The sequence below is a fragment of the Schistocerca cancellata genome, chromosome 3 (assembly GCF_023864275.1).
Source record: "Schistocerca cancellata isolate TAMUIC-IGC-003103 chromosome 3, iqSchCanc2.1, whole genome shotgun sequence".
Classification (NCBI taxonomy): domain Eukaryota; kingdom Metazoa; phylum Arthropoda; class Insecta; order Orthoptera; family Acrididae; genus Schistocerca; species Schistocerca cancellata.
The window spans coordinates 16,329,830-16,345,567 of NC_064628.1; the positions used below are offsets into that span (position 1 = coordinate 16,329,830).

At 42.1% G+C, this 15,738-nt stretch overlaps 1 protein-coding gene across 1 annotated transcript in view; it reads right to left on the bottom strand.

Moving 5' to 3' along the window:
- LOC126175362 (dipeptidase 1-like) overlaps positions 1-15,738 on the bottom strand; it is a 761,174-nt gene that overhangs the window by 64,004 nt on the left and 681,432 nt on the right. The window contains exon 8 of the mRNA XM_049922122.1: positions 1,046-1,121. Coding sequence (XP_049778079.1) covers positions 1,046-1,121 — 76 coding nt within the window. The remainder of the gene's footprint in view (positions 1-1,045; positions 1,122-15,738) is intronic.

Below are 15,738 nucleotides of genomic sequence, written 5' to 3' on the forward strand. Positions count from 1 at the left end.
CTGATGCGATGCAGTCCTTCAACAAAGGAAATTGCTTACAATACGCTATTTAGTCCAGTCTTAGAGTATTGTTCGGCTGTATGGGACCCTTACCAGTTGGATCTGATTCAAGAGACTGAGAAGGTCCAAAGATTAGCGGCAAGACTCGTGACTGGTACATTTAGCCTTCGCGAGAGCGTTACAAATTTCATATAAAGTTTGAAGTGGGGCACACTTGAAGAGAAACGACGCGCTAAACGGAAGGGGCTGCTCACTAAATTCCAAAATCCCAACATCGAGAAAGATATAGAGCGTATATTATTACCACCAACCTTAAAATAGCGCAATGATCACCATTCAAAGATAAGGAAAATTAGAGCTCGTACTGAGGCGGTCAGACAGTGTTTTTTTCCTCGCGTGATCCTTGTGTTGAACTGTGGTGGGGGGCGGGGGGGGGGGGGGAGGAATATGACTTTGGCGCGAATAGTGCCCTCCGCCACACACCGCTTGGTGGTTAGCGGAGTATATATGTGTATGTAGAATTTGTATAAGAATAAACGCAAACTACGTTTACGTTTCAAGTAACAGGCTACAGTTTAATAAATAAGTAAACAAACAAATACGTTCCTGTGCAGTCGTTTCTACGAGCTGCACCGAAATAAAAAAGTAATTAAAGTAGACTGGTTCATACACAGTTGAGATGTGTTATTGTGGTAGTGCTACAGAAATTACGCACTTTATAACAAATTGAAATGAAAAATGTTTTGCCGCGAGGGAAAGGATGACCATTATTCATAAATTCGTATTTTCGGTACCTGTTGCATAACATTTTACCTGGTGTCTACCTGATCTAACAGTAAAAATTCCGGTGGCAGACTGTTTGCCGTAGTGCAAACCAGTGTATATCAAAAACACAAGCAAACAATGAGTGAAAAATTTGTAACAGCTGCATTAAGTGGTCAAAAATCCCCCGCAATTTTTATGTAAAGTTTTCGTTCCCTACAAATAAAATCTCGCTATACTTACATCAAAGTATAACAATAGAGAAAAGTGTTGATGCACTCACAGGTTGATGCCGTCGTAGCCGGCACCCAACCCCACGTGGTTGACACCCGCAACGGCGCGGATGTGGTTGATGTGCGCTGCAAATATAAAATCACGCTTTAGACTAACACGTTAAATGTGTCACAAACCAGAACAACTCATCACACATTAACCAATCAGGACACATAATTAATTTAGCTGCACCATTTAAACAAGTAGAAAATGTTCCAAATTATAATACTTTTTATAACATTTCGACACAGTGGTAACACAAGTTCGCCCAAGCCACATCAGTGACTCATGCAACAGCTGTGCTCACTTGGAAGGTGGTTTCAACAACGCAGTACTTTGTTGGGCGTGGTTCTGTTGAACATCATATGGCCTTTCAACATGATTGTACGATGAGTTATATGATGACCTGCAGTTTAGCGTGGGTCGCAAAATGTGATGCAACTTGGCTATTTTCGCATTACTATAGCACGGAATGGTAAGTGACAGAAAGATTTCCTGACACTACCAAAGGATTGAACCCTGATCCGAAGAATTTGCGTCTGGTATTACAAACTGCCAATCACTTGTATGTGAATCTGAAAATAAAAAGTTACTAGCGGCACCTGCGATTATAGTCTTTCCTACACGTGCAGCTTTGGAAAGGCATAATTGCAGATGCGTGAGGTATTGACTACTCAGGGGCAGTGTTGTTATTTTTGTGTGTTGGCGTCTTCAAGATTGGTTTGATGCAGCTCTCCATACTGATCTATCCTGTGCAACCCTCTTCCCGGACATCTACTGCAACCTACGTCCTTTTGAATCTGCTCCTTACTGTACTCACCCATCCGTCAGCCTATACGACTTGTACCCTCCACACTTCCCTCCAATACTAAATTCGTGATCCATTGACGTCTCAGAATGTGTCCTACCAAACTAACACTTAATTTAGGCAAGTGTTCCAGGTTCCATTCATTACCTCCTGATTAGCTATATGATCTACCCATCTAATCGTCGGCATTTTTAGGTAGCTTCATATTTCCAATGCTTCTATTCACCTCTTGTCCAAACTGTTTATCCTATACGTTTCGATTCCGGTCAAGACAATCTTCCAGACAAATACCTTCAGAAAAGACTTCCTGACGGTTAAAACTATATTCGATGTTAATGAGGGGCAGCAGAAATCGTAAAATATAGATAGATTGACGTTCGCCTTGTCACAGATAGGAGTATTTTATTACAGTTCATGAAGTATTTCTAGCTACTTTGAAGCTTACTCACATTTTAACGTCATGTCGTCATTGTTTGACTGTTGTAATTCTCGCTTGTCATATTACGTATATAAAAACTAGTTTATTGATATAATTATAAATAAAATAAAAATATGTACAAAAATTACCTATTGATTTCAATGTCAAGTGTACAACTTAAGGCAAGGATAATTTACACTGTAAAATATTTTTTCTTGCCTTTTAAACTTGTTTATTTCTAAATGTTAATATTCTGAATACCTCTGTGGTCTGTACGTACTCTTCTCTGCTCTAAGACGTGAATACTGTTAAGGCTATACTGAATAACTCAGTGGCTAATGATTTAATTTACGTGATTTGCTGTATTTCAAAAAGTTTTATTTTGTGTAAAGGTACTTCAAATTCGAGAATGAATCTTTTATTGTGCAACTGTTACTTCCTGTCAGATGAAATCTGTGTACCAGATCGGCACTAGAAAACGTTTCCTCGTACTTCAGGTTGTTGTAATAGGGTTAATTAAGGTTCTTCGCTTTCACTTCTGTGTTAAGTAAAAGGAAACTGCTTTGGCTGTAATTTAGTCTGTGTCTGATCTGGTTCAAGTTGTCAACTGTTGTGGATTTTTCGTAGTGGTTGTCGCTGAGAGTATCATTGCGCGCTTCGTAGCGTATTTGAAAAGTACTCCCTCGTTTTTGTATGTGGAAGGCGGGATAATTGTTACATTGCTACTTATTTATGTTGATTTATTACAGATTTTTAGTGTTCGCTGAGTGAGGAAAATGATGACTAAGGATATTGTTTGGGGAGGGACATAGCTTTACTTAAATATTCTCAAACAATGTATCGAAGTACGTTATAGTTGTGTAGGTCTGTGCTGCATCTGTTGCCTCTGTTGTAGTTACACAGGTATACTCCTGCACCACGACAATTGAATGGTAACGCTGGAGAGAAATTCCTTTTCACGCAAAATATCGTTTGTTTGTTTTTGCTTTATCGAAAAACGTTTCAGCACTTTATGTGCCAACTTCAGTGGAGCATTGTTTGTTATTATGTTCGAAGAGCATAATGAAGTGATAGCAAGCTGTGGTGTTAATATTAATGTTTGTTTTAAGCTATTTCAGTATGCAACAGTGGTAACGATTAAGCGTTAAATTTCACTCTAATTTACGTTTTGTGGCTAATACTGTATACAAATGGTTCCTGAAAATTTTATACGTTTACGCTGTGTTTAAAATTAGCAAACAACACCAACTTGGAAAACAAGGTAGCTATAGAGTTGAGCACATAACGGTATCAGTTATTTGGCGCTTCTGCTTTTATTTCTGATATACATTACACAGCTTAACATGTAACCTCCCCCTCACTTATCGACCTTAATGACAGTGAAAAATTAAACCGCTTGTACCTAATGGAAATTTGGGAAAAACAATCGTCACCGAAGTTAATCTGTCGGTAAAGAGGGAGGAAAGGGTTACATCTAAATGAAAGGAAAAATGCTAATGAAACAGGTGGAAATTAATTTTGAAAAGGGGTAAAGTTAATAAAGAAAGTAAATGTGCGGCCGTTACGTTAACAATTAACTAGCGGTAACTAGATATTTGAGATTTGGGGGAAATTCCGGTCGCCAGTCCTAAGGACAATTACTATAGTAACTGAAAAAGAAAGGATATTACACATATAATTAGCACTAGAAGCGTGGCAACTGAAGGTTGACACGTGTAGTGTGAAAACTGAAAGTTTGTCAGAAGTAATAAATTTCGCTACACTCGGACTTAATTTAGCAAAAGAATTAATAAAACAGGAAAATCGAAAGTTAATTTAGTGACTGAAGTTAATAGTGGGCTTTCTTTCTGAAGCACATCGAAATTCAGTAAAATACGGTTAGTCTTGGACTACCTTAACAATCATTTCAAAAGCTACTTGAATCTACGCAATTTAGAAATAAGAGATTTGACTTTGAACTTGAATTAAATGATTCTGAACAATTAACAATAGTAAAATTTAGTACGTACCAAGCTGAGCTGCAGTCACAGGTAACTAAAATACGGTAACAAAACTCGCACTCTTAATTTGTGCTTGTGCAATCTAAACATTGTAGCCAGCTATGAATACCTTAACTGAACTTTGAAATTAAAGCAGTGAAATCTAATTATGTTACTTTAATGCTGGCATTTGAATTTCAACGACACTCGGGTTCTTCCGGAAAAGGAAGGGACCCTGCTTGGTAATGCAACTGGGACAATGAGCAACAAACGTTCATGCTAAGTTGCTGTAATTATAGTTACAAAAATGGTACAGTTTGAAAAGCTGAGGTCTGCCATACAGTTCTAAAACTTTACGTGCTTCCAGTCTTCCTTGTTGGTTGATTGAAGGTTTGAAGCCGTCGATCGAGGAGGTGTCGACAGTCACTCATTGTCGGCCGTCGCTGTTGCAGAAGCTGGATGTTGGCGCGCCTTCTTCTCGACACGGTCACCAGACGAAACGGGCTCTTGACGTGCGCCAGCTAATGCTTCCCGTCCGTGACACCGTGTCAGAAACTATCATAGCAAGTCGAGCGCAATTACATGCTGCCCAACCCCGAAAGCGCGGCAACTCGCGGGAGCTTCACACAACACACCTGCTCCACTGCACCACCCCAGCCAGACTCCCTCTGCCCGCGCTCCAAGTGACCGAGTTAACACTACCAAAGATCCTAAACACTCTGGTTCTCCACACGACTTATCGACATATTCGTTCGATAGCATAATTTTCCCTAGGCGAGACCCAGCGTAAAAATACAAATAATATTTACAAAACAACCAATTATACATCGACATCAATGCATAAATATATATATACAAACAGTAAAACAATTACATTATGTAAATAGACAGAAATGTCATATCTTGAGGTAACAAAAGAAGGAAAAAAATTATACCACAATAGATGGAAATAGGAGGATATGCATTTCCGGCGTTACAAACACCTGCAGATAACCAAGTTTTTTTCTATTTTTCTGTTTTTAATCTGTTTCAGAGAGATAATCGCTGTATCGTATAGCTTTTTCAACACGTCACCTGTTGTTACTGACCCTATAGCCACATTAAATGTTGTTACGAGTTGTCGAATCACCTATTCTCGTCAAACGGCTGCTTTTAAACATTTTATTTACGTTTTTAGAAAACCACAACGTTTCGTGACAATGTTCCGTCTAATTTACTGTAATACTTCATTCCCTTCATTCCGAGTTAATTAATTTATTCTTCCTCTCAAACATCATTTAATTTCATCAGCCTGCACCTGACGATGAAACCACAGTCTTTAAAATGCAACTGAAAGTCTTCAAAATGGCTCAAATGGCTCTGAGCACTATGGTACTTAACATCTGAGGTCATCAGTCCCCTAGAACGTAGAACCACTTAAACCTAACTAACCTAAGGACATCACACACATCCATGCCCGAGGCAGGATTCGAATCTGCGATCGTAGCGGTCGCGCGGTTCCAGACTGAAGCGCCTAGAACCGCTCGGTCACACTGGCCGGCAACTGAAAGTGTATTTCTTAACCCAAAACTCTTTTCATCAGATGTCACGGTGCTAGGAGGCTTAAAGAATAAATTAGTAAATTTAGTGACTCATCTTAGAAAAATTATTTCTGTGTTTTCATTGAGAGATTACCTCTGCATCATGAACTTTGAATGAATATATGAGTAACTATATACAAAACAAAACCGGGTGTAGTGGTTCTAAGGAACTTATTATGTAAATATGTATTGTGATACAGCAAACGTCTAGCATTTGGTTTTTTTGTGGAATATACACTATGTGATCAAAAGTATTCGGACACCTCCAAAAACATATGTTTTTCATATTAGGTGCATTGTGCTGCCACCTACTGCCAGGTACTCCATATCAGCGACCTGAGTAGTCATGAGACATCGTGAGAGAGCGGAAGGGGGTGCTCTGCGGAACTCAGGGACTTCGAACTTGTGTAGGTGATTGGGTATCACTTGTGTCATACGTCTGTACGCGAGATTTCCACACCCCTAAACATCCCTGGGTCCACTGTTTCCGATGTGATAGTGAAGTGGAAACGTGAAGGGGCACGTACATCACAAAAGCTTACAGGCCGATCTCGTCTGTTGGCTGACAGTGGACGCCGACAGTTGAAGAAGGTCATAATGTGTAAGAGGCAGACATCTATCCAGACCATCACACAGGAAGTGCAAACTGCATCAGGACCCCCTGCAAGTACTATGACAGGCGGGAGGTGAGAATACTTGGATTTCATGGTCGAGCGGCTGTTCATAAGACACACATCATGCCGGCAAATGCCAAACGACGTCTCGCTTGGTGTAAGAAGCGTAAACATTGGACGATTGAACAGTGGAAAAACGTTCTGTCCATTGTCGAATCACGGTACACAATGTGGCGATACGATAACAGCGTGTGGGTATGGGGAATGCCCGCTGAACGTCATATGCCAACGTGTGTAGTGTCAGGCGTAAAATTCGGAGGCGTTGGTGTTGTTGAGGGGGCTTGCACCCCTTACTGTTTCGCGTGGCACTATCACAGTACAGGCCTACTTTGATATTTTAAACAATTTCTTGCTTTACACTGTTGAAGAGCAATTCGGGGAAACTTGCTGTTATGCCCGCAACTGCTGTTTATAACGTTGATCAAGTCAGGTTTCGTGAAAGAACTGATTGCACACCGCACTTTATCATTTAGGGGTAAAAACGAAGGTTTCCCTTGCCCAATCAACGAATGCCAGTGACAAGTATGAGTGGCGTAATGTTTCTGCAGCTGTATATCTGTCTTCAAGAACTGCAAGGCAAATTAGGACTAAAACAAAAATCTTGTAATCGGCGTATCAAAATCTGGAAAAATGGGAAAGAATAAATTTCAACATTTCGTTCGAGACGTATTCCTACCAGCTGCAGAAACTAATTCGTTGCTTTTGTTGGATTCATGATGTGGACTTGACGGCACTCTGTTTTAGTGGAGGATGAAGAAAAATCTGTATATGTAATGTGGATTCCGCCTGGAACTACTGTGCTATTCAACCTATAGATAAAGAATTTATTCGACAGCGGAAAGCATTTTTCAGGAAATTATCAGAAACGTCATTTCCGATACCTCTCTCTTATTTCATGTTTATCAACGGAACAGTATTCTTAATCTCCAGTAATTTCGGCATTATCAGTTTTCTTCTCCGCGCTTTACGAATTTGATCAAGCATACTTGGTATGCAGCGAAATATGCAGAAAAACGCCCGGGACCCTTTCTGATTCCATCTCAGTTCTGTCTAGAATAAAACTAGTGGTTACTGCGAAGTGCCTGACTGCATCAATTTTTCCTTTCTCAGCTGTTTCTGGTGCAAGAAAAATTTTTGATTTTGTTAGTCAAGAGAAACTTCTCATTTTTATGAGGAGTACATGGAATAAGCTAAGAACTTTCACTGATAGTTAAGTGTACAAGATTCAAACATTACTGTAAGAAATGGCCTACAGGAATTGTTATAAAATGTATTGAAAGACACATTTAATTTACAAATCCTCACTGATAGAAGTCGTCTGTGACATCAAACACTGCCATGATTTTATTTTCTCTGTTAGCCGCTATTATCAGAATTACATGTGGAAGAATTGAACTGTCGATATGAAGTTAGAGGACAATATTATGGAAATGGAAGAGGATGTAGATGAAGATGAAATGGGAGATACGATACTGCGTGAAGAGTTTGACAGAGCACTGAAAGACCGGAGTCGAAACAAGGCCCCCGGAGTAGACAACATTCCATTGGAACTACTGACGGCCTTGGGAGAGCCAGTCCTGACAAAACTCTACCATCTGGTGAGCAAGATGTATGAAACAGGCGAAATACCCTCAGACTTCAAGAAGAATATAATAATTCCAATCCCAAAGAAAGCAGGTGTGGACAGATGTGAAAATTACCGAACAATCAGTTTAATAAGCCAAAGCAGCAAAATACTAACACGAATTCTTTACAGACGAATGGAAAAACTAGTAGAAGCCGACCTCTGGGAAGATCAGTTTGGATTGCGTAGAAATACTGGAACACGTGAGGCAATACTGACCTTACGACTTATCTTAGAAGAAAGATTAAGGAAAGGCAAACCTACGTTCCTAGCATTTGTAGACTTAGAGAAAGCTTTTGACAATGTTGACTGGAATACTCTGTTTCAAATTCTAAAGGTGGCAGGGGTAAAATACAGTGAGCGAAAGGCTATTTACAATTTGTATAGAAACCAGATGGCAGTTATAAGAGTCGAGGGGCATGAGAGAGAAGCAGAGGTTGGGAACGGAGTAAGACAGGGTTGTAGCCTCTCCCCGATGCTATTCAATCTGTATATTGAGCAAGCAGTAAAGGAAACAAAAGAAAAATTCGGAGTAGGTATTAAAATCCATGGAGAAGAAATAAAAACGTTGAGGTTCGCCGATGACATTGTAATTCTGTCAGAGACAGCAAAGGACTTGGAAGAGCAGTTGAACGGAATGGATAGTGTCTTGAAGGGAGGATATAAGATGAACATCAACAAAAGCAAAACGAGGATAATGGAATGTAGTCGAATTAAGTCGGGTGATGTTGAGGGTATTAGATTAGGAAATGAGACACTTAAAGTAGTAAAGGAGTTTTGCTATTTGGGGAGCAAAATAACTGATGATGGTCGAAGTAGAGAGGATATAAAATGTAGACTGGCAATGGCAAGGAAAGCGTTTCTGAAGAAGAGAAATTTGTTAACATCGAGTATAGATTTAAGTGTCAGGAAGTCATTCCTGAAAGTATTTGTTTGGAGTGTAGCCATGTATGGAAGTGAAACATGGACGGTAAATAGTTTGGACAAGAAGAGAATAGAAGCTTTCGAAATGTGGTGCTACAGAAGAATGCTGAAGATTAGATGGGTAGATCACATAACTAATGAGGAAGTATTGAATAGGATTGGGGAGAAGAGAAGTTTGTGGGACAACTTGACCAGAAGAAGGGATCGGTTGGTAGGACATGTTCTGAGGCATCAAGGGATCACCAATTTAGTATTGTAGGGCAGCGTGGAGGGTAAAAATCGTAGGGGGAGACCAAGAGATGAATACACTAAGCAGATTCAGAAAGATGTAGGTTGCAGTAGGTACTGGGAGATGAAGAAGCTTGCACAGGATAGAGTAACATGGAGAGCTGCATCAAACCAGTCTCAGGACTGAAGACCACAACAACAACAACATATGAAGTTACTAAAAAAAATGTTTGTATAGTTTAAGCCAGATTTTCACCGGAGCAAACATGCTAACAAGCACGAGCAGAAGAGAATTCTGCCTCTGTTGCAGGTCTTTCAGCTGGACGCCACTGCAGCTACTTACGTGTCCCTAACCTTTCCCAGTTACCTAACTGGAAAATGGAGAGCTGCAGTTTAACGTGGAATCCGGACTACATGTCTTTCGTGACCACTACATCATATGTGACACGTGAATGCTCGGGTAAAAATCATAGTGAAAAAGTTGTGATCTGAACGGGATTTGATCCCGCCTCTTTGGGTCACGAAGCGTGCGTTTTGCCACTTTTTTTTTCATTTTGCTTATTATTCTTCGTTGTGTTTGGTCGTAGCGGATGTCTCATGTCGCCCGTTGAAGTTCGTTGTCGATCCCTTCACTCAGATTTTTTTACTACAGAGAGCAACCGCCCTCTTCCGCCACTAGACATTATTTGTTTCATAAAAAAATAAAAAAAAAGAATATGACTATTAGACCTTACACGACTAGTGGAAACGCTAGTTGTGTCACCTCTTGAGACGATGCTCGACGCCGGTAATTAGTGTTCTGTTTATAAATTTCCCTTCAGAGGTAAAGAAAAGACAGAGAAAAATGGAAGCCGACATACAAGGAAAATTTTGGACCAGTTCTAAGGAGAGATGGAGCTGCAATTCCATGTAAAGCGCACAATCTCCACGCATGTCACGCTTCCACACGAATGAGACACTTATATACTTCCTCCCCTGTGCCATTCTGCATACTCCGTCAAGAGCAGTCTGCTCGCCATGCTAAATAATCCTCACTGAATAGCAAAGTTTCGCATTGTGGCTCTAACAAGATAGAGTTGTATCTTGTATGCCGAATATTAGCTCCAAAAACTAAAAACTAATAACACAGCGTTCATAGGCAATGCTCGCTACCTCGTGTTCTCTTCCGTTCCCTTTAGTATAAACGATTCTATCCATATACAAGCGAATGTTAGTGAATTTTCTGCAGATGCTCATTCGCGGGTGTTCGCTTCCATTCGCTCCGTTGTAAACCAGGCTTTAGGTGAAACTTCCTGGCAGATTAGAACTGTGTGCCGGACCGAGACTCGAACTCGGAACTTTTGCCTTTCGCGGGCAAGTGCTCTACCAACTGAGTTACCCAAGCACGACTCGCGCCCCGTCTTCACAGCTTTACTTCCGCCAGTACCTCGTCCCCTGCTTTACAAGCTTTCTCAGGCTTAAAATTGGTGTCTGTGAACTCCGAATAATTCCGCTACGCGGCTCTGCGTGAGTGATTCAGCGAGTCGCGCGCTGGGTGGGCAGGGCTGTACCAACCGCTGTTACAAGCTGTTCTTCCGCCACACAAAGATATGTAGCTTCAATATTTCTTACAAAGTACTTGCAGTGCCTCTTAGCAGCTAAAATTATGGCAGTGCATTTCTTCCGTTGTCTTCCTCCTATGTAAAAATATTGCATGTAAATTGCGAATTTAAAGCTCTGAATAAAGATAGTAACGATAACATTTTATGTCTGGATTAGCTCTGAATAAAGACAGTGGTGATAACCTTTTATGTCGGGATTGCTGAAAACTGAGCGCTGCCATTGGTCAGATGTGCGTCACGTGTAACAAGGCAGCCATTTTGTACCCAAGTAGGACATGAGAGTAATTCGGAGAATTATTGATCTAATTAAGACTTATCTTAGCATATATGGGTATTGCAAGCACACAGACTTATTTTAAATCAAATTAAGAGCGTAACACAAGGTGTCAATTTTTCTGGGGTGAAGAGTACCGCAGTATTTTGCAATAAACTACAATTAGTAGGCAGAAACTGATAGCAGGTTTTTCCGAATTCCACAAGGCGAAAGGACTGATAAACATGGCTGTATGAAATTGCAACTTCTATCGTTGTGGATTACAGAACATGACGTTTTATCTTAAATTACGTAACACTTACAGCTTGTAATACTTGTAGCGTAATTGGTAGTCTGCTAGCGTTCAAACGCAAGGATAGGAAAATCAGTACCCGTTAGAACCAATTTTATTTCTTGTTCCTTCCCTTCTCTTCGGTTAATACTACTGACTTCTTATGTTTACATCATTTGTAGCACAGTTATATTAAAGATTTAATCCCTTAAGGGCCAGGCATTAAAATAATACGATTTTTTACATATAAGATGCTTATTTGATCTAATTGTATACTAATATAGACATAAATATACAAAAAAGAAATAGACACGCCCCAATTAAAGTACAGCAAAATGTTGCAATTACGCAACTTTGGGACTAGGAGCAGCTTTATTTTATTATCTCATGAATTTTTTTTAAATACTTTGAATGGCGACGCACAATACATTTTCTACACTAGTAAGTTGTTTTAGTTTTACATAACCTACATCTTCTTCTTGCTTTATTTTCCTCCTCTATTATTGTGTGGCCTACATCATCATAGCGTACTTCTTTCGAAAGAGAGCTTTCGGAGGGGAGTCTTTAAGTGGAGTTCCCTTTGTCCTGAAGCGTTGCGGTTTCTCTATTTCCTCCATTCTCGGCTGTAGTATCTTCTGATTTCATTGGAGTAATGCATAAGTGTGATCGAAATTCAAGTTGTGACATATGTTCCTCATTTGCAAGATTGTGTATGTTCCATAAATTGACAGTTACACTGTTTATCAAGTTGGTGAAGAGGGACCACCACCTTTTCTTGCCTCTTATTCGAGTTCTGTAATTAACGATAGAATTATCGTGTAAATCAACGTCACCCATATTCTGACAGTACTGAGATATTACCCTACACAGGGAGAGAGAAATACCTTTTTTTTCGGACTGCACCTCTTTATCGAATGCAAAGGCTCGATAGTGCCATTGTTCGTACCTACTGTCACAGTGGAACTGTCACTCCACTTTACCACCATGACTTCTACTTTATCCTCAAAACGAAGCACGAACACACCCCCTGCCTTTTTTCTTCATACTTCAGGTGGATTCCGAAGGACACTTTTCACGGCGGTTTTCACGAATGGTGCCATGGTCAAAAAATCCCTTTCGATTTAAAATAGTAGATAAAGAATAAGGAAAAAAATCAAAATATACACAATGACTTGATGGGACTTAAAAAACTGAACGGAAATCTGTAACTACTTGCTCATCCAAATAAAACTCCCTGGCAGATTAAAACTGTGTGCTGGACCGAGACTCGAGCTCGGGACGATTATCGAAGTACACTCCTGGAAATGGAAAAAAGAACACATTGACACCGGTGTGTCAGACCCACCATACTTGCTCCGGACACTGCGAGAGGGCTGTACAAGCAATGATCACACGCACGGCACAGCGGACACACCAGGAACCGCAGTGTTGGCCGTCGAATGGCGCTAGCTGCGCAGCATTTGTGCACCGCCGCCGTCAGTGTCAGCCAGTTTGCCGTGGCATACGGAGCTCCATCGCAGTCTTTAACACTGGTAGCATGCCGCGACAGCGTGGACGTGAACCGTATGTGCAGCTGACGGACTTTGAGCGAGGGCGTATAGTGGGCATGCGGGAGGCCGGGTGGACGTACCGCCGAATTGCTCAACACGTGGGGCGTGAGGTCTCCACAGTACATCGATGTTGTCGCTAGTGGTCGGCGGAAGGTGCACGTGCCCGTCGACCTGGGACCGGACCGCAGCGACGCACGGATGCACGCCAAGACCGTAGGATCCTACGCAGTGCCGTAGGGGACCGCACCGCCACTTCCCAGCAAATTAGGGACACTGTTGCTCCTGGGGTATCGGCGAGGACCATTCGCAACCGTCTTCATGAAGCTGGGCTACGGTCCCGCACACCGTTAGGCCGTCTTCCGCTCATGCCCCAACATCGTGCAGCCCGCCTCCAGTGGTGTCGCGACAGGCGTGAATGGAGGGACGAATGGAGACGTGTCGTCTTCAGCGATGAGAGTCGCTTCTGCCTCGGTGCCAATGATGGTCGTATGCGTGTTTGGCGCCGTGCAGGTGAGCGCCACAATCAGGACTGCATACGACCGAGGCACACAGGGCCAACACCCGGCATCATGGTGTGGGGAGCGATCTCCTACACTGGTCATATACCACTGGTGATCGTCGAGGGGACACTGAATAGTGCACGGTACATCCAAACCGTCATCGAACCCATCGTTCTACCATTCCTAGACCGGCAAGGGAACTTGCTGTTCCAACAGGACAATGCACGTCCGCATGTATCCAGTGCCACCCAACGTGCTCTAGAAGGTGTAAGTCAACTACCCTGGCCAGCAAGATCTCCGGATCTGTCCCCCATTGAGCATGTTTGGGACTGGATGAAGCGTCGTCTCACGCGGTCTGCACGTCCAGCACGAACGCTGGTCCAACTGAGGCGCCAGGTGGAAATGGCATGGCAAGCCGTTCCACAGGACTACATCCAGCATCTCTACGATCGTCTCCATGGGAGAATAGCAGCCTGCATTGCTGCGAAAGGTGGATATACACTGTACTAGTGCCGACATTGTGCATGCTCTGTTGCCTGTGTCTATGTGCCTGTGGTTCTGTCAGTGTGATCATGTGATGTATCTGACCCCAGGAATGTGTCAATAAAGTTTCCCCTTCCTGGGACAATGAATTCACAGTGTTCTTATTTCAATTTCCAGGAGTGTATAAGTTGGTGGCAGTAAAATTGTACTGCAGTCAGCTTCAAATGCTGGTTCTCTAAATTTCCTCAGTAGCGATTCACGAAAAGAACGCCTCCTTTTCCTCCAGAGACTCCCACCCGGGTTCCTGAAGCATTTCCGTAACACTCGCGTCATGATCAAACCTACCAGTAACAAATCTAGCTGCCCGCCTCTGAATTGCTTCTATGTCCTCCCTCAATCTGACCTGATAGGGATCCCAAATGCTCGAGAAGTACTCAAGAATATGTCGTATTAGTGTTTTATAAGCGGTCTCCTTTACAGATGAACCACATCTGCCGCGTATGATTAGCCGAGCGGTCTAAGGCGCTGCAGTCATGGACTGTGCGGCTGGTCCAGGCGGAGGTTCGAGTCCTCCCCCGGGCATGGGTGTTTGTGTTTGTGTTTGTCCTTAGGATAATTTAGGTTAAGTAGTGTGTAAGCTTAGGGACTGATGACCTTAGCAGTTAAGTCCCATAAGATTTCAAACACATTTGAACATTTTTTTTGAACCACATCTTCCTAAAATTCTACCATTGAACCGAAGACGACTATCCGCCTTCCCCACAACTGCCATTACATGCTTGTCCCACTTCATATCGCTCTGCAATGTTACGCCCAAATATTTAATCGACGTGATTGTGTCAAGTGCTACACTACTAATGGAGTATTAAAACATTACGGGCAAACACCAGATGCCGAGGAACGCATTCAGCGCCTGGAATAATAAATAGCGGAACTCAAATCCGCAAATCAGAGATTAAAGTCAGAAAACAAACCCCTCCCACTCTCATTTGCAGCGGTTGCGGCTGCCAGTCCGATTGCAAAACCTGAAAGCAAAGTACAGGAACGCATTCAACAAACAAAAGCTAAACACTTCTTCACACTTTTCTCTTAATCAGAAACCAACCAAGTTGCGAGAACCAATAGAGTAACGATCACTAAAACTATGAACCCCAAGCAAGACAAATTAAAAATAAAATCAATCAGGTCAACAGCAAACACCGTAATAATTGAAACAAACTCACAAGTAGACAAGAATAAGATAATAGAAAAAGCTGCGCAGTTTAAGGACATTAGATGTAAAGAACCCAAGAAGTTCAGACCCCTGCTGGCAGTGCAGCATGTCTCAACATAGTTAACTCACCGGGAATTCTTAGATGACCTCTACGAAATAAACCTGGGTGAACACATTACTAAAGACGAGTTCGATAACGAGGTTAAAATAAAATTTGAAACAGGACCAAAGGGCAACAGGGCGCCGGCCGGTGTGGCCGAGCGGTTCTAGGCGCTTCAGTCTGGAACCGCGCGACCGCTACTGTCGCAGGTTCGAATCCTGCCTCGGGCGTGGATGTGTGTGATGTCCTTAGGTTAGTTAGGTTTAAGTAGTTCTAAGTTCTAGGGGACTGATGACTTCAGATGTTACGTCCCATAGCGGTCAGAGCCATTTGAACCATTTTTTGAACCCTAACACACGCAGGATCAGACGTAACCAATAACACAAACAGGCAAAGGTACAAATCGCCGTCGACTAGGATGAGAAGCTGGCGGCAAGTCGTTTCCTGGCGGCAACACATGGGGATGTTACAACCCT